The sequence below is a fragment of the Cyprinodon variegatus genome, unplaced genomic scaffold, assembly GCF_000732505.1.
Source record: "Cyprinodon variegatus isolate N-32 unplaced genomic scaffold, C_variegatus-1.0 Scaffold773, whole genome shotgun sequence".
In the NCBI taxonomy this organism is placed as follows: domain Eukaryota; kingdom Metazoa; phylum Chordata; class Actinopteri; order Cyprinodontiformes; family Cyprinodontidae; genus Cyprinodon; species Cyprinodon variegatus.
Window position 1 is genome coordinate 64,353 of NW_015151226.1, and position 18,778 is coordinate 83,130.

Genomic DNA, 18,778 nt, shown 5'->3' on the forward strand with positions numbered 1-18,778 from the left:
GTTCTCTCTGCTTGGTTAAAGCAGAGAACCTTTTTAAGTTCCAGGATACTTTCCTTAGAACAGTGTTTTTCAACCCTGGTCCTCAAGGCAAACTGCTCTCCATGTTTTGAATGTTTCCGAGCTTCAGCACACCTGATTCAGATGATTGCAGTTCAAAGCCTGATAATCTGCTATCAATTGATAACAGGTGTGTGAAAGCTGGGAAACATCTAAAACATGCAGGGCAGGTTGCCTTGAGGACCAGGGTTGAAAAACACTGACTTAGAAGACTGAAGTTTGATACCTGTGTGCTAAAACCACAAATGGGCTTTTCAGTCTCTCAGATTTTTGTTTTTGCATCTAGTTAAGAAATGTCTCCCCGCAGCCTGATGCTGCCATGGCCATGTTCATTACCCAGCCCTGAGGCCTTCACTCCTAAATGACACACAGGTGGACTTTGGTTACCACTAGTTAGAGACTTTTGAAGACAATTACTTGCCCTGCTTGCATCAGCGGCAATCAGAGTAACAGCTAAATACAAATATTTAGAAAACTAGGTTAATATTAGAGCAAAATTAAAGACGTTTGCTTCCATAAGGATTAAAAACAGTTAAATTGGTATAAAAAATTACAGCAAGGACCTGTAAACGATGAAGCTGTGCTCGGCTCTACAGATAGATGCAACTAAGAGCCTTATTGACCTGCTTCTCTGGGTGTGATTTCTGGAAATCTGCACATGCAGATGCCTCAGATTAACAGTTAACCTGCTCTGCCTTTTATGTGAGTGTGGACAAAGTGCAACACACCGTCAGCTGGACAAAGGCAGGCCCTGGAGAGAAGCAGAGGATACGGCCACTCCTCTGGCAGGAACATGCAGACTGGGCTGTTTTACATCAAATCTCCTCACATAATGTAAAGGATTAAAAAAAGGAACAAAAAAACAAAAAACATGGCGACTCTGGAGTTATACACAAAGGTAAGCTTAGCTTGATTTTTTTTTCATTTATTTTTTTTATATTGATTAGTTCTGGGGAATTGATTTGATTTAACTTTAAATGCTTTAAGGTAAGATGTTGTTTAGATATCTGTTTTTAAGGATCTATCCTGACAAAGTTTTTTTATTTTTTATAAAAGCAAATTATTTGAACTTATTCTTTAGGAGACATAAGTTTGAGGTAAAAACAGTTAAGCATTGAGGTAGCTCAGAAGGAGGATGACCACAGTTAATTTTTAACACATTTTAAGAGCTTTTTGTGCTGATGGGGGCCAATTTCCAGGCTGGGTGGGGCTGAGGAAATGTGACAGCATAACAGTGTTTGATTTAGAAAAAAATAAAATTCTGACATTAATGATGTTCTACCATTCAATGTTGAGGTTGCTTCCATGCTTTTATTTTGCAATCTGCAGCTTATGCTTGTTCTAAAGCGGTCTTAAAGTTGCATGCCTGTAAAGGTCTGTCACTCCTCCAGGGTGCAGGTGTGTGGGTCCCTGACCCAGAAGCAGTTTGGGTGTCCGCCACCCTCTTAAGGGACTATAAACCTGGAGAAGAGCAGCTGCTGCTGAAGCTCCAGAATGGAAACGTGAGCCCTCGTTTTGCTTATTTCTCATAAATGTCCAGGTTATCTTTTTAAAATCACTTTGACAATGAATACGAATGAATTTGCACCCCTTTTGATAGGAGGTGCATTACTTGGTCCAGTCGTCGTCTGACCTCCCCCCGCTTGGGAACCCAGACATCCTGGAGGGGGAGAACGACTTGACAGCTCTCAGCTTCCTACATGAGCCTGCTGTGCTGCATAACCTCCGAGTCCGGTTTCTGGACTACAGCAGCATCTACACATACTGTGGTGAGAATAAAGCAGGACCAGATTACAGTGGGGTACAGATCACTGAAACATTTGGACTGATCCAGACTAATGTAGGGCAACTTGGGTGGATGAAGGTCGAACAGATTTGGGACAGTAATGCTAACAGTAGACGGCTTCTGTTTGACCTGTTATAGCCCATAATGTGCCCTAATCATAAACTCAAAGGTTGAAGATAACTCCCTCATTCAGACAGTTGAAAAACAGACAACTAAGAAGCCATATTCACTCAAAATCAGCCTGCAAAAGTATTTGTAAAGGCACAATTTGTACAGTTTCAACTCAAACATTGATAATTTTCAATGTTAAATTTGAGGTTTATATTTAGCAGGTTTGCACATCAAGAATCCTACATTTTTGCCTCTTTTTTTCTCTAAACACAAACCAAACTTTATCAGTTGTATAAAAAGCATCTGTGGACAAAAATGTAGAAGTTTTGCTAAAGTTTCTAACATATGAATATTCTTTGGGTTTTTGTCCTGTTAAAAGTGAGTCGGACTAGTCGCACAGCATAAGCTGCTATCACTGTTTTATATTTACATTAAGCCAGTGTGTAATATACAGTAAATTATAACAAATTGATAAAATAAGTTCAACAATTTTTCCCCCCACAAACTGCTGCTAGATAGACTGAGTAGACTACTTTTTGGGCTTGCATTTACGAATGGGTTGAACTTTGTTAAAGATGCACTAATCATTTCAATAAGTAGAACTTTTGCTTTACCGTTTCAAAATAAAACGAATCCGAATTTATATAGAGACCAGCTTTACGAACAAAGCCTCAAGATGTTCCATGCATTTTTAGGATTTGGACTTAGAAGCTACTGTAGATATAATTTGAAGTTGTTTTTTGTTTCTTTTCTATGCCTGTCGCTCTAGGTATTGTATTGGTGGCCATAAATCCCTATGATCAGCTCCCAATATATGGTGAGGAGGTGATAGATGCTTACAGCGGTCAGGACATGGCTGACATGGAGCCTCACATCTTCTCTGTGGCTGAGGAGGCCTACCGCACCATGATCAGGTGAGAATCACCAAGCAAAAGTCCAGCTCGCTCTTTCTGAATGCTCTACATCTATAAATAATGTTTTTGTGTGCAGGGAGGAGAGGAATCAGTCCATTATCATCAGTGGGGAGTCTGGCTCAGGGAAAACGGTTTCAGCCAAATTTACCATGCGATACTTTGCTGTGGTTGGAGGAGCAGCTCAGCAGACCAGTGTGGAGGAGAGGGTGCTGGCCTCCAACCCCATCATGGAGGTAGAGGGGGAGGGATCCTGCACTCATGGATATGTTCACTTCTTAAAGGTTAGGTGTAATCAATGACTGTTAATTTGCAGTCCATAGGGAATGCTAAAACCACTCGCAATGACAACAGCAGCCGCTTTGGGAAGTACATAGAGATTGGTTTTGGCAGGAAGGGGGACATCATCAGGGCTAATATGCGAACATACCTGCTGGAGAAGTCGAGGGTTGTTTTCCAGGTGGGATTTGTTTTTGTTTTTACCATGCTCAACTTAAAGCCTTTATTTATGCACATATTCACACATCTTTCTGTTCAGGCATCGTCAGAGAGAAACTACCACATCTTCTATCAGCTGTGTGCAGCCAGAGAACAGCCAGAAATGAGATCACTCAAGCTGGGTGGGCCTCTGCCTTCAATCGGTTCCCATTTATCCTCATAGTAATAGACAGATCTTTAATTGGATTATTTCTTCTTCTTTTTTTTAACCTTAGAGCCACCTGAATATTTCCGCTACACGAAGCAGGGAGGAGAGATGCAAATTCCTGGGACAGATGATCTGTCAGATCTGGAGCGTACTCGCAATGCTTTCACCATTTTAGGTATTCTTTGCTTGAATATGAATGCATAATCGTAGAGATGTGAAGATCATTAAGAAGGCGGAAAAACTTCAGCTGTCCTGTGCTGAATCTGCAGGAGTGCAGCCTGAACAACAAATGGAGCTCTTCAGGATCCTGTCGGCTGTTCTTCACCTTGGAAACGTCAACATTCAAGCCAGCGGGAGAAGCTCTGACAGAAGTTACATCGACGTAACAGAAATTCTCCTTTTCTCTCCTCCTGCCTCATCTCTCCACTGTGCTGTGGGAAAAAAATTATAAATACTCCACACTGCTTTTGTCATAGTTGCATAAATCACCATAAAGACTTTTAAATTATATGAACAGAACCCTTATGATTATTTTAAATGTATAGTGGAGGATGTTCATTTTTTGGGTGGATCAACAAAATAAGCGGTCCTCCTAATTGTCAATCATTCTGGTGATATGTTTAAATAAGGCCGTCCTACATGCTCGTCCCCATTTTTACTTACCGGTGGTAAAGTAAGCTTTTATGAGCAATGCAAACAGCAGCTTTTAAACAGAGCGTGCACGAGGTGAAATGGGCTTGTGCACGCTCTCACATGTGTTTAATAGGCGTTGGAGCGGGTGCAGGGTTATGCATGTGCATTTTACAGTGGAGAGGGCGGGTCTTTTCAAAAATTTGCGAAGATCCTCCACTATATCTTTAACATATTAGAGGTCAAACTAAATCCACTTGGAATCAAGTAGAAAAGTCAAAAACTGGTTACATCAGGTCATCATTTAAAACTCTAAGCATGAACAACTGTATAAATCATCCCAAAGCATCTCATTCTAATTCATGTCAACTTTAATTTCATGTTCTTCATATTATTTGTTTTAAAGATGCATTTTGGCAAACATGTTTTTAACCTTGTTTAGACTGATAAATATAAAACTTTGTTTCTTTAGCTCAGGTGTTGCTTTTTTAGATCTTTTCCCTGCTTCATGTTGTCAGACAGGTTCTGTTTAAGTAATTTCTTTCTTCTACAGTTATTTAATGATCTAACAAGTGGGCTAATTAGATTTTTATGTTCCTCTTGGCCAAAATCTGTTATTTTTCTCCTCAGGCAGAGGACCGCTCTCTGGCCGTCTTTTCCAAGCTGTTAGGAGTGGAGCGAGCTCAGATGGCTCACTGGCTGTGCAGCCGCAGACTGGCGGTAGGGGGGGAGATGTTGGTGAAGCCTATGACTGGTCAGCAGGCTCTGGAAGCTAGGGATGCTCTCGCTAAACACATCTACGGTCAGCTGTTCACCTGGACGGTCCGAAGGCTCAACTCAGCCCTGCAGTCGCAGAAGGGGAAGGCTAAGTCTTTCATAGGAGTGTTGGATATCTATGGGTCAGTGATGAGATTTAGTATAAGAACTTCTGGCATCATATTGCATCTTTTTAAACCTGACAAGTCCTTCTTTCCATTTGCTGAAACAGGTTTGAGACCTTTGATCAGAACAGCTTTGAGCAATTCTGTATAAATTATGCAAATGAAAAACTACAGCAGCAGTTTAACAGGGTGAGTTATATTTTTCTTTGAACCTAACTACAGTATATGCTTTAAAATTCCCATTTACACATCAGTGTTTTTTTTTTTCTCTTTATTCATGCCTTGCCTCCTTTATAACCAATTATCTCCTTCCTTTTATGTGAATCATGTCTAATACAATAATAAGCAAATATTCAATATCAATAACACATATAGCAAAATTAGAGGCATTTATAACCATTAATAACATAAAATCAAAAAGGCTTTGTTTTTATTCTGGTACATAGAAGTGAAACTGTGGTGAAAACCAAATTATTTCTGGACAGATCTGACAGTGATGTGGGATAGAAAATGTTAGCAGAGCTTGGTAATGCTGGGCAGTTGAATCTCATGATATGCAGTGTGAAAGGTTAAATCCAATGTCACGTTTCGTTTCTATTCAGATTTACCTCTTTTAATAACGATTTTATTCATATTTTATTTAGTATAAATTTTTGTTTTTACTCCCCCCTCATTTCACCTGCCAAAAAAATAAAAAGCAAAAAAAAAAACGTTCAAAGAAACATCACTAAGTAACCCGTCAGTCAGAAAACGTGTCTAAATGGTGTAAAGTTGTTCTAAGTATGACCTGAAATCCATCAGGGAGTGATAAGGTGGAGCGAAAAGCTTTATTATTATTTTTTTTATCATAACAGTTTCCTAAATACACCCTCATTATTTATTTTCTTTTTGTTTCAAGCATGTGTTCCACTTGGAGCAGGAGGAGTACGTCCGCGAGGAGCTGGCCTGGAATCGGATTGAATTCAGCGACAACCAGGAGTGTATCAGTCTGATTGAAGGTCCCCTGGGAATATTTGACCTGTTGGATGAGGAGTGCAGGGTTTGTCTTTTTGTTTGCTTTATACTCAAAAATGCCTCCTCATTTCTATAACATTCTATTGGGTTCATCTTTTTCAGGCTTTTGACAGTTTTATTCGTTTCCATCTTCTAAACCGTTTAATATGCAGAAAACAAAAAGAATCTTCAGGCAGCCATGAAATCTTCCTAGCAACAGTGTCACCAGGATACTTTATATTATTAGTGCATACAGTGATTGTGTCTAACATAGCTATTATTAATGGTTTAACTGCCGTATGATAATGAAGCTGTATGTTAAACATCAGACAATGTTGCACAGCTCAAACTCAAAGTCTGCAATTATCGTTTGGTCCTGAAAGTCCTTTCATGCTAACGCTACACATGCAGTGGATGGAGGAGAAGTTAATACACTGATATGAAATATATATTTTATTTTAAATTAAGGGAATCAATCCTAGATATCAGTGATTAAACATGCAGGAGAAACTTTTGGTGATTGATGGACTGCAGTAGCAGATCTATACTCCTAAAGGAAACATGAAGAGATTTAAACTGGATTGCATCCTGATCCTTCAGCATCTACCTCTTGCTTCTTTTTAGGTCCAGTTTGATTGGTTAATTAAATCCGGGGGAAAAAAGACTCTGAATAAAGACTTATTTTTATGGATGAAAACGAATCTGTAATCTTCATCCATTTGATTCTGTGTTGCCGTTAGTGATCATATTCCCGACTGCCTTTTTGAAATGTTTGCAGTTAAGATTTGCAGTCTCAAAGGACACAGAGCTTTTCTATTTTTGTTCGTTCAGTTGAGTCAGCTGAGGTGCATCTGATCAGGACGCCCCCTCTGTTCCTCCCCTTAGAGGTTTTCTGGGGATGTCCCACCAGGAGGGGGCAGAACCAGATTACACTGCTAGTATAGACTGGGAATACTTTGGGGCAGCCCACAGTCAGCTGGAGAAGGTTGATGCAAGCAGTTAAAGTTAGAAATCTGGTGGCTGTATGATATAGGCTATTATTTGCAGTGTTTGGTGGAAAACTTAAAATCTTGTGATGGCTGCTTTTTTTCCTGAATGTTCCAGATGCCTAAAGGCTCTGATGAAAACTGGGCACGAAAGCTGTACGACCATCACCTGACCAGTAAGCCCAATCCTCACTTCCAGAAACCCAGGATGACAAACAACGCCTTCATTGTTTTCCACTTTGCTGACACAGTAAGGGAGATTTGATCCTAGTCATTTATAACCATAAAAACACTTTATGTTCTCTCTCTTTTTCTTATTTCTTTTGACACCAAACATCTCCCTCGCCTTAAATCAGGTGCAATATGAATGCAGTGGCTTCCTGGACAAGAATAGAGACACTGTGTTTGAGGAGCTTATTAACATTCTCAAAGCAAGTCAGGTAGATGTCCAACAGATTTAGAAGGTAACATTATTTTTCCCCTTGATAAATAGTGCATCCACAATCTGTCTGTATGTGTCAGTCTGAGCTGGTGGCTGAGCTGTTCCAGCAGCTGGGAGGTGCTCCGTCTGTGGCCAATGGGAGTGTTCGCTCTGGGAAAAGAGCTTCCAGAGAGCACAAGCTCACTGTGGGCTTTCAGGTACCATAACTGCTTTAAAAAAAAAAAAAAAGTGTTACATTAAGACTCGGTCTTATGGAGTTTTGGTTTGTTTCTATCAGTTCCGTCAGTCCTTACAGATGTTAATGGAAACTCTGAACAGCACCACCCCTCACTATGTTCGCTGTATTAAACCCAACGACCTAAAAGCACCTTTTCTGTGAGTCTCCAGCGGCGTTCTGTCACACCATAAAGATGTTACATAAGTGCCTTTTGGATTCACTCAGAAGAGACTTTCTCTGCTTTTGCAGGTTTGACCCAAAGAGGACGGTGCAGCAGCTGAGAGCCTGTGGGGTGCTGGAGACCATCCGTATCAGTGCAGCAGGTTATCCATCCAGGTGCTGAAATCTTGTTAGAAACAGATCTTTTTGTAAACCATTATAATTCAACATAAATTAATAGAGACTATCAGAAGTAGGTAGCAGGAAATCTAAAATCTGTGTAGTTAATTTTTTATCTCTTTGCATTGTGCATTTAGATGGACATACGAAGAGTTCTTCAGCAGGTACCGTCTTCTCCTCCGTGGAAACCAGAACCAGGACCAGGCTCAGGCCTCCTGCAGACAGGCCCTGCCTCAGCTGATCCCAGACACAGACCAGTACTGCTTTGGAAAGACCAAAGTTTTCTTCCGAGCAGGTCAAGTGGCTGTCCTGGAGAGGCTGAGAGCTGAGAGGCTGCGTGCCGCTGCTGTGGTCATCCAGAGCCGGGTCAAAGGCTGGTTGGCACGAATCAGATACAGGAGGATCCTCTGGGCAGCTGCTACCATCCAGAGATACATACGAGGAGCTATGGCCAGGAGGTGAGGAGGATGGATGGATGGATTTATTATTAAACAACTTAGTCTGTGAACCTCTCATAATGTTATATCTGCCCATCATATCATATGGAAACCTTTAAAACCATTGTACTTTAGTCATTTTTAACTTTTATTGGGATTTGAAGTGATGCATCTACATTAAATTTAGCAAGTCTGTGAAATTGAAGTAAAGGGTCCATAGATTTTTACAAATGGATTCTAAAAGAACTACTTTTGTTTTGTAACAAAATCCTCTTCGTTCATAGTCTAAAAGTGGCAAAACAGCTTTTTTTATGCCATGATTAAAATCATGTTTTCTAACTAAAACCAGTTCATGTTTGCACTTTGGGAAATGTTTTCTTCATTTGTTGTGTGTCCACAGACTGGCTCTGACCCTGCGCTACACTAAGGCTGCCATTGTGATCCAAAAGACCTTCCGGATGCTGGTGGTCAGACAGCTTTTCCTCATGATTCGGGAGTCCACCATCACCATCCAAGCCTTCACCAGAGGGACGCTGGCCCGTCGTAGATACAAACAGGTCGGCCTTTTATACTCCCTTTAGTTTGTGGCTCTAGTTATGGAGATCTGAACATGTGGATTATCAGTTAAACCTAGCTGGATTGAACAGATTAGAACATTTCATTTTGCTTTCAGCTGGTGGCAGAGAGGGCTGCAGTGATGCTTCAGGCGAGGGTTCGTGGTTGGCTTGCGAGGCGGGCGTACCAGCGGGTGCTTGCCGCGGTGGTGTTCATGCAGTGTTGCGTACGCCGCAAGGCCAGCAGGAGAGAGCTGCTGAGGTTGAAGGCTGAGGCTCGCTCAGTGGAGCGCTACAGGGAGCTCAACAAGGGCATGGAGGTGAAGCTGATGCAGCTCCAGCTGAGAGTAGACCAACAGGTGGGGCGCAGAGAAATGTTAGTGTGAAACACTAAACTCGTTTGGAGTTTGTTCTTCATCACATTTCTGTGTTTGACAAGACAAGGGAGAGTGCTGCTCTGAGAGAGACTCTCAAGGCGGAGCGAGAGGCTGCCGGTGCTGAGCTGGGCGCTCTGAGGGGGATAATCCAGAAACTAGAGAGCAAGAAACAGGAGAAGCCTCCTCCTTCCCCAGTCATCAATGAGAAGGAGATGGAGGAAAGGAGGAGAGCAGAAGAAAAGGCGGCACAGGAGATCCTTCGACTTAAACAGGTGAAGCTATCCAAATCCATCTGCATGAGACTTTTATAGGCATTGATCTTTTATTAATCGTTGCCCTTGTTTTGCTCTCATCACATTGTTGAAGGAGTTGCAAGAATTACAGCGAGACAAGGAAGAAGTTTGCAAGGAGAAGGAAGATCTTACTGCTCTCCTACATGAGAAAGAGAAAACACAAGAAGGTGCAGCTTCACTTCTCTGCATCAATCGTTTTCTTCTCAGTCATTTCTGAAACTTCTCTCTCGCTCTCAATGTGGATGCAGAGTTTGTGCAAAAGGCTGTACTTCAGGCCAGCGCGGCTCTACAGTCCGAACTGGATGAGGAGAAGATGAAGTACCAAGGGCTCCTGAGGGAGTTCAGCCGACTGGAGCAGAGATACGACAACCTGAGGGAGATGAACCTGCTCTCTGAGGTTCACAGCCCCCCTTACAGGATAAGTTGCTCCAACACTCCAGCTCATTAGCTTGATATGTTTCTCTCCTCCCATCGCAGAGGGCCATGGGACACAGAAGGACAGACTCTGCACTGAGTCTGAACTTTGAGCCTCTTTCTCCAACCTCCACTCCTCGCTCAGTATCCCCCTTCCCATCTGCGTTCCCTTCCCCGGAGGAGCAGCGCAGGATCAGCGTGACGTCCCCCACTCTGGAGAGGGGGCTTTCGGTATGCAGCTCAGAAGGACCACTGGTGAGGAAACGCATAAGAAGGAACTTTTTTAAACTTGTGCACAGAGCATTTTATGACACATTTCATGTTTGATTTGACAGGATCAACTGATGGAGAAGATGGATGTGGCCAAAGACCCAGCTGTGAAGAAGAAAGTAGAGGACCTGGAGTATGCCTATGATGCCGTACGAGTTGCCAACAAGTCAGTCATTTTGCTTTGTGTTGTATTTTACGCTCGAGCTAGGGAGGATATTTACATCGCTTGCTTTTTTATCACATTTTGTGACACAATAAACACAATAAGCACTTTTTTTTTTTTTTTTTTTGCTCTAACCAGGAATTTATGTAATGAAGCAACAAGTTCGGATTGCTTGTAGAACCAGTACTATTTTGGGTTACATCCAAGTCAATTTTTGCACGTCTAGACCTTTTTTTATTTATTTATTTTTAATCTAGTTTAAATTTGGTAAAAGACATCCTGCTCAGCCACACTGGCTGGAGGGGAACAGTTCCAGGAGCAGCATGTTTTGCATGTCAATGATTGGATGCAACTAACTGGTTTTCCTAACCAATTTGACAGTATTATCTGTGCCTTGATATGTATTGTGAATAGGTGCTACATAAATAAACTGAATATAAAATGTATAGATCATGTTTTGATCTAAGCCTTTCCATTTTAGCTCTGACTTTATGTTTCGGGTTGTTCTAGAGGAAGATAAACCTGCCCATAGCATTATGCTGCCATCACCATGCAATGGTGTTTATCTTTAACTGTTTTTTTTTTTTTTTTTTTTTTTTTTTGGCACATTCAAACCAAACTGCGGGGTGACCCGAGCACTTCTTTCTGAATTTGTTCTTGCTTTTAGAATTTGCCAAGCTGGAATTCTTTATACTTTTTACACATTACTCTTCATATAGACCAGATGATGCATATCTGCATTATATGCTGCAAAGTTTTCCTGTTTGTCTGAGGCTTTCTGCATCCCACCCATAGTTTTTGTCTTTTTCCGATTTTATAATTAATCATTCACACTTTTTTCTTTTATTTTTTTCATTTTTGGACAGTGAAATTAGCAGTGCTCCGTTAAATGTTTAAATGTTTGAAATGTTAGCTTATTAATCTAAACATGCTTTCCCAACCTTCTGGCCGACCCATCTGCTGTGTTCATTGTCTTCATGATCCTGTTTGTTCACTACCTTTCTCTAAAAATCCGAGGTTCTTGTAGAACCCCTGCATTTATATTTATGTTGCACACAGTGGACTTTGCTTAACTGGCTGACAACTGTATGCACACCATTTCTTTTAAATAGTATGTAGTAAAAGGCATAAATACCAACAGATGCAACACTTTTTTTCCTTAAAAAAAAAACAAGATTTCTATTCAGCTTCTCGATCATGTTCTGTTTGTATTCTGTCATATAAACCGATATGCATGAAAGGATCATTTAAAAAATGTGGAAAAGTGTTAAGATGAATGAAAATTTTTTCAGTGTAATTTATATCTTTATTTCATTTAATCATGAAGTTAACAGCAGTGGAGTTTAATAGGTTGTGGTGTTTGTGTCAGGTTTCTGGAGAGCCAGCTGCAGAAGCAGCAGAGTCAGTGGAAGGAAGAAGTCGAGGTTCTGAAGAACCAGCTCAGCCAGACGATCTGCTCTGCTTCCTCTGCTGCAAAGAAACGGGTGGGCTTTCATCTGTATCGCATCTAAATGTCATTTAATGCACTTGCATATTGGCTAATCGTTCTTCGGTGTCCTCTTTTCTTTATGTGCATATTTATTCATACTGAACCACATCTGGACAGTAGTAATTGGGACCTTTTCATTTGAGTTATTTAGATCTTATCTGAAGGTTATAGCCAAGCAGCTGCTTCTCCTGTGAAAAACTACATATAGAGAACCTCAAGTTAAAACTGTAAATGTCTCTTCCTAAAGTATCTGTGGGAGCTTCTAGAAGCCAGAGAGTTTGAGTGCATGAGGCTGCGGAGGGAGCTGAAGGAGCTGAGAAATATGACTGGTCTCAGACATCTGCTGACGCAAGGTAAGACGTCCCCTGAACTCCCTGCAGTGATTTTACTTCCGTCATTCAGATTCAGTTTCCTTTGTTTTTACTTTTTCCCTCTGTTTCAGTCATGTTAAGATATTTTTTTTTCTTCCCAGTTTCTTCGTCAGCTCCGACTACAGAGACCATCTGTCCTGCTCAGCTTAAACCAGCAGCAGTCTCTGGTTTGCTGGAGTGCAGGAAAAGAGACGAAACCAAACTCATCAAGAACCTCATTACAGGTGAGGTTCATTGTATTCAAAAACCTTCCACATTTTTTCTTGGTCCCCCTTGAAATGCAAAGTAAAAAGCCTTAAAATAAGTTCCTATTTGGAGCTGGTCTGCTTTACCTATCAGACCTTTATTATAAAGCAGGGGTAACCAATTGAAAATCAGCGGGGTCTAAATAAAGAAAATCATCAACACGTAAAGGTCTGGAGACATTTTTAATTATCTGTTTCTTTAAACAGAATTTAACACTGAAATAAAATGAGGTTTTTATGCATCCGTGTTATACATTGAATATTTAAATAAAAAACATCAAATCTTTATTTTTTCTGTCTTAATGAGAGCAGTGGGCTTTAGGCTGCCCTGCAAGGCTTTAAACCTGGGTTTGAATGGAGACAAAGCCATGCTCAAGCACATATTAAGGTGCTCCTTCGTGAGCCTGGATGGATATTTATTTTTGATTCTGTTCATGGGGGAGGATCCTGCTTCACAGCAGCAGGTTGAGCCAAACATACTCAAAATGTGCAGGGTCATCTTTGAGCACACCATTACCAGTTCACCGCAGTTCTTCCAGCAATCCACACTCTCTCTGCTTTCTTTTTCTTTTCGTATTCTCCTCCTTTCGCACCACCCGGCTTGCCACAGGTTTGCCTGCTGTGTCTAAAAGTGGCTCACCGCAATGACCCAGACTGTCAAAACTCATTGGATAATTTGCATAAAGTGTAGCCTGTTCCTGAGCGCTCTGGAGGGCTTTACGTCAGAAGTGAAATTAGACACTGTCGTCGGACAACATGCGGTAATTTATGAATGTTTTAAATCAGGTTGGGTCCAGATTAGCCAGCAGCTGGGTCCGGATCTGGAAAGCTCTGTTATAGACTAACCACCTTAAAGGATTATGGCATTCTGTTTTAATTTGGCTGAAAATGCACATTAGAGATTGTCAGTCCAGGGGAAATGACAATATCTGCTCTGATTAAACTATCCCTTTTTGAGAAACATCCCCACTATGGTGTTGGCAGCATCATGCTACGGGATGTATTTCTGCAGCAAGAACGGTACAACAAGGGTGAACAGAAAGTAAGACGACAACAGGTCCTTCAAGAAACATTGGTCCAATTACCGTATGATGCAGAGGTACAGCTAAGGTGACGAGTAATTCCTCATGCAAAACCTTAGGAATGTCTTTGGGTGACCCAACTAGATGGATTTAAAAATCAAATGGCTTTGAAAAGACAAAAAAACTGCTCTTTAGTTTTAGATCTTAGTTAGTTTTACCTGACTGAAATTAAGAGCCAAGAGATTTCCATGGGATGTAAAATAACCAACAGGTTGGCCAGCTTGTAGAGAAATAAAGAAAAAGACAGTCTGGTATTTCTAGCAAAGTTCAGCAAAAACTAATCAACTACCATGGTTTATTTTTTTTTTTTATAAATTAAAAAGGATTTGCAGGCCTACTTAGATGTATCTGAGACGAGGTTTGAACTGTAGCAATATGGAGAAGGTTTATTTCATCTCCCCTTTGAGTGCAGACACACTGAACGCTGACAAAACGACCACAGTTTGAGTGGCATGATAATTATTTGGTCTTTTTTAACATCACCATCGTTCCTCTTACCCTCCTTCAGACATTCGACCTGAATGCGCGCTGGATCTGCCTCCCGGTCTACCAGCCAGCGTGATCTTCCTCTGTATCCGTCAGGCCGACTGCAGTGGAGACCAAGCTCGAGCTCACTCCCTGTGCAGCGCTGCCCTGGTGGCCATGAAGGCTGCGCTGAAGGTAGCCTGAGCTTTGACCTTTCCACATGTGCCAGAACCTAAAAGTAGTAATGTAATAATAGAGGCAGACTGCTTCTCAGGAAAAGAGGCATCTTGGAAAAGGCTACTTCAACCAACTTGAGGCACAGCGAAATCCACTTCAAATGATAAAATGTTTACAACGTTGTTAAATTGATGCATTACTTCCTGTGCCTGAGGTGTTTTCTAATGTTCTATTTCTATCAACACTTTTCTTTTGCAGAAGCAAACAAATGATCTAGATATGACTGCTCTGTGGCTGAAAAATGTTAGTCTATTGCATGACCTGTTGGTCCAGCACTCCTCGAAACAGGTATTTTAGATATCCAAATATTTTTCAGGTGATTAAACTGACATTTCTGTTTGTTTTGGGTTTTTATGTAAACGGTCTGCTTGTGGTTTTTGTGGATGAAATCCTCTGTGTTTGACTGATTTTAATTGCTGTCAGGGTCTGGAGTCAGATGACATGGTTCCCATGACAACCGACCTGAAGGACCTGATCCGTTCCCTGAGTGACCTCTGTATCCAGGCCTATCAGCAGCTGCTGTCCATTACTGAGACACGGCTGCAGAAACTCATAGGTAATTCTACTGTGACGTTGTTGTGTTGGTCCCAGTGATCGTCCCTCCACTAAACTTTAGAATTTCTTTCTTTTTCTCTTCCTCAGTCCCAGCGCTTCTAGAGAGCGAGACCATTGCCGGTCTGTCCGGCTCTGCTGTGAAACAGGTTGTATCCAGGAGACGGGCAGGCTCAGACCCTCGACCGGTTGGAGCCGACGCTCCCACCATGGCGTCCGTGTTGAGGCAGCTCAGAACCCTCCACTCAGCCATGAGCCGCCAGTCCCTGCCCCACAGTCTGACAGAGCAGGCTTTTAAGCAAATGACCTACCTCATCTGTGCCTGTGCTCTCAACAACCTGCTGCTGAGGAAAGACGTGTGCTCCTGGAGTCGTGGCATGCAAATACGGTATGAAACCACTCCTTACTGTAATTAATTATGTGAACTGATGCAGGTCAGCAACATGAACTGAGGAGGTATCAATACAGGCTTATCTATGGTTAGTGAGAGGTGCAAACATTCTGCAAATGCAAAAAATGCACAGCACGTGTGTGTTATATAATATAAAAAGTATTGCAAACACAGAAATTGGAATAACACATCAACTACAAAGTAAAAAATCTTTGAAGATGCAAAAACAATTGGTAAATACCAATATCGAGAAATTAAGTGTTTGTAAAAGAAAAAGATTGAGAGGAAAACTGCTTTTTTTCTCTCTTCCCTCCAAATGATCTCTGTTTTGGCATCCTGTTTGTTTTTGCTAAGGAACATTTATGTTTTGCAGCAGGTGTTGCGTTCACAACTTTTTTCTTTTTCTCTCATTGCAGTTTTTTTCTTTAGCATATACTGTTCTCATTAAAGCCATTATAGTACTGATACATGTACCCGTGAATCAGTGAGATTTTGCAACTGTACCCTTTTTTCAGTCCCATGCAATTCTCATTTTAAACACTAAGCTTATTTACCTGAAGCAGATGATGATGCTGCTGCTGCTTCATGTTGCAGGCTGCAGACAACGAGCTATTAATGAATGCTAACGGTGCCAAATGTCGGAGCTGTAGCCGTGGATCTGAGGCTGTTAAAAATTGTGCACTTTTTATCTTTGCAAAAAAACTCTTGAATTTATCTAGATGCTTGCTCAGACTTGTAGTATTCCTGCCGATGGCCTCTCAGTTCGCCTTCAATCGGCCATTTTTAAATCAGCTTTGTTTACTGTAGCAGTAGCTTCATGTCTGCTATAGAATATCAGCCACTTTTCCACTCTCTCTCTGTCACAATGTAGGTACCAAAACATGGTACAGTTTGATTTTACATAAATGAGTTTTTGGTAGTTCTGTTCTGTAGTAGTTCTGTTTGCCTGCCTCATTTTTGTCTTTGTAATACTATTTGTATTTGCTGCTCATTTATATATTTGGAGCAGGTTCTACCCCCTGTAGTCATTTAATTTTGCACTAAACGACTACATATCTAATGGGATTTAATATGATAAACCAACACCAGGTATTGGATATATGGCGAGGGAAACCGTACATGTTTTTCAAAAACACTTAAACAAATATGAAAAATGTGGATATGATTCAGCCCACCGAGTAAAAACTTTTTAGTATCACCAAGTCTTTAGTTTTATGTTTCTATCATCTGTACTCATATAGACATAGAACCTTGTGACCATTTTTCTAGTTCAAGCTCAGACTGGATGGATAGCATCTGTGAACATCAGTTTATAGCCACTGTAGCTCTGGCTGTATGTTTATGGATGATGTTCAGCTGGAAGGTCAATATTTGCCTCATTCTCAAATCTTTTGCATCCTGATAGATTTTTTTCCCTTTAAGATTAGCCTCTTTTGATCTCTTTACTCTTACCAGTTTCTCTGGCCTTACTGAGTGTCCAGCTGCCACCATGTTACACAATGACGATGGTGTGTTGGGCCTCATGTGGACTGTTGATTCTCAGGCACATTAAATCTCAGACATAAAGTTGGATTTTTGTTCTCATCTTACCTGATTACCTCTGACAAACTGACAGGACTTGTTGCTTTTTCAAATATCAGAGTTAGATTGTATACAAAGGGACATATTTGAATGGATGTCCCCATTATTAGAAAAGCAGAAAACCACGTTTGACTTATGTTTCTCTTAACAGTTATGCACCAGTATGATGAGACCAAAAACCAAAGTATTTGGTGCACATCATGCACTGCAAAAACCATCTAAAAATGAGAAGAAATATTTTAAATTAAGTGTATTTACCATTCATTTGAGTAGGTAAATAAGATAATTTACCAATGGAATGACTATTTTTAGCCTTAAAATAAGATAATTAGATAATATGCACTTGAAATAAGACAATACAATTGTGTTTTATTATTTTAAATGTATATTGTGTTTTTCCATTGGCAAAGTCTCTAAATTACCTCCTCAATTCGAGGAAAAAATGCACATATTGCAAGAAAAAAATTACTTATTTAGATTTCAATTTTTTTGCAGTGTGCTGTGGAGATACTTTCCTTCCGCGGATAAAGGGAATAAGTACAGGGAAATACAAAATTCATAAAAGTACTGGGAAACAAAGGGGAACTAGTGTTCATTTATTTAAATTAATAAAAATATTTAGCCACTATTTCCTTCTCTTTACAGTGATGCATTATTGTGCTGGTTATTCACATGAAATTTAAAACTGCGAAGAATTCTGTGATTATAGGAAACATTCAGAATGATTTAAGTTCAGTTTTCACATAGGAAATAGATTACATTTGGACTATTCTTTTGGCAGTAGGTGTGAGGTAAATGTAGCTGCCAAAACATGGCACTTTCACTTCCAAATTGTATTCTCCTAAAGATGTTTGTCATCTTCTCAGCTACAATGTCAGTGTTCTGGAGGAATGGCTGCGCAGCCGTAGTCTGCAGGCAGGTGGCGCTGTGGCCACACTGGAGCCTCTCATCCAGGCAGCTCAGCTGCTGCAGGTGGGGAAAAAGACTGATGCAGATGCTCAGGCTATAGTCCGGACCTGCACTGCTCTCTCCAGCACCCAGGTGGGTCTGATTCTCAGTTCTGAAAGAAATGTAAAAAAATATATTTTCTCTGTCTAAAACCTTTATTTAATTTTTCCTCATAGATTATGAAGATTCTGACCCTGTACACTCCTCACAGTGACCTTGATGAAAAAGTCTCTATAAATTTCATCCGTAGCGTCCAGGTACTGCCTACATCTCTAAGGTCTAGCATGTTGATTCATTGAAATATTTCACTTCAGGCCAGTTTTATCCATCTTTCCCACCCCTAGGAGCTCGCCAAAGGCCGTTCTGACAGTCAGCCTCCGCAGCTCCTGATGGACGTGAGAAGAGTGTTCCCTGTCACTTTTCCCTACTCACCTCCCACTGCCCTCAGTGCAGAGGAATTAGTCATCCCAGACTCCCTCAAGATCTCTTTTCTACGCAAAGCCTAAAAGTGGAGCCACATATTTGCCCTCAAAAATTAAACAAGCTTTCTGGGATTCTCTAAAATGTCCAACAAACTGCTCATTATTAGTTTAAAAGGTCTCAGGTTAAAAACATTCCTGCAAAAGAAATTTATCCAAGATTATTAATCTTTATTTTGTTTTTTGTAGCCCTAGACGGGCACTTGTGAATAATGACAAATGAGGACCCAAAAAAGACGGATAATAAGTAAGAAAGCCTTCAGATAAATAATTTGATAATCTTTTCTCTGAGAGAAAAAGGCCTGGCATTTGAAGCTGAATTGGGTAAATATAAAAAGTTAAAAACTACAGAACCTCTGACCCCAAAAGTACCTAAATAAGTAGTTTTTTCTCTTTATTCTTTACTCACAAGGCATAAAACATGTCTGTAC

At 40.7% G+C, this 18,778-nt stretch overlaps 1 protein-coding gene across 1 annotated transcript; it reads left to right on the plus strand.

The window, feature by feature from the left end:
* The first annotated feature begins 928 nt into the window (after positions 1-928).
* Positions 929-18,778, plus strand: LOC107098377 (unconventional myosin-Va-like). Its single transcript, XM_015396028.1, has 35 exons — positions 929-955; positions 1,449-1,559; positions 1,658-1,826; positions 2,724-2,868; positions 2,945-3,101; positions 3,182-3,325; positions 3,404-3,485; positions 3,579-3,686; positions 3,781-3,893; positions 4,772-5,040; positions 5,130-5,211; positions 5,921-6,061; positions 7,120-7,251; positions 7,358-7,441; positions 7,524-7,640; positions 7,721-7,818; positions 7,910-7,996; positions 8,137-8,457; positions 8,837-8,993; positions 9,110-9,349; positions 9,430-9,639; positions 9,734-9,827; positions 9,909-10,057; positions 10,138-10,329; positions 10,410-10,510; positions 11,877-11,991; positions 12,244-12,349; positions 12,469-12,591; positions 14,203-14,354; positions 14,595-14,684; positions 14,820-14,952; positions 15,039-15,336; positions 17,787-17,961; positions 18,045-18,125; positions 18,213-18,778. The coding sequence occupies exons 1-35, from the start codon at positions 929-931 to the stop codon at positions 18,372-18,374; spliced, it is 4,965 nt and encodes a 1,654-aa protein (XP_015251514.1). The 3' UTR covers positions 18,375-18,778.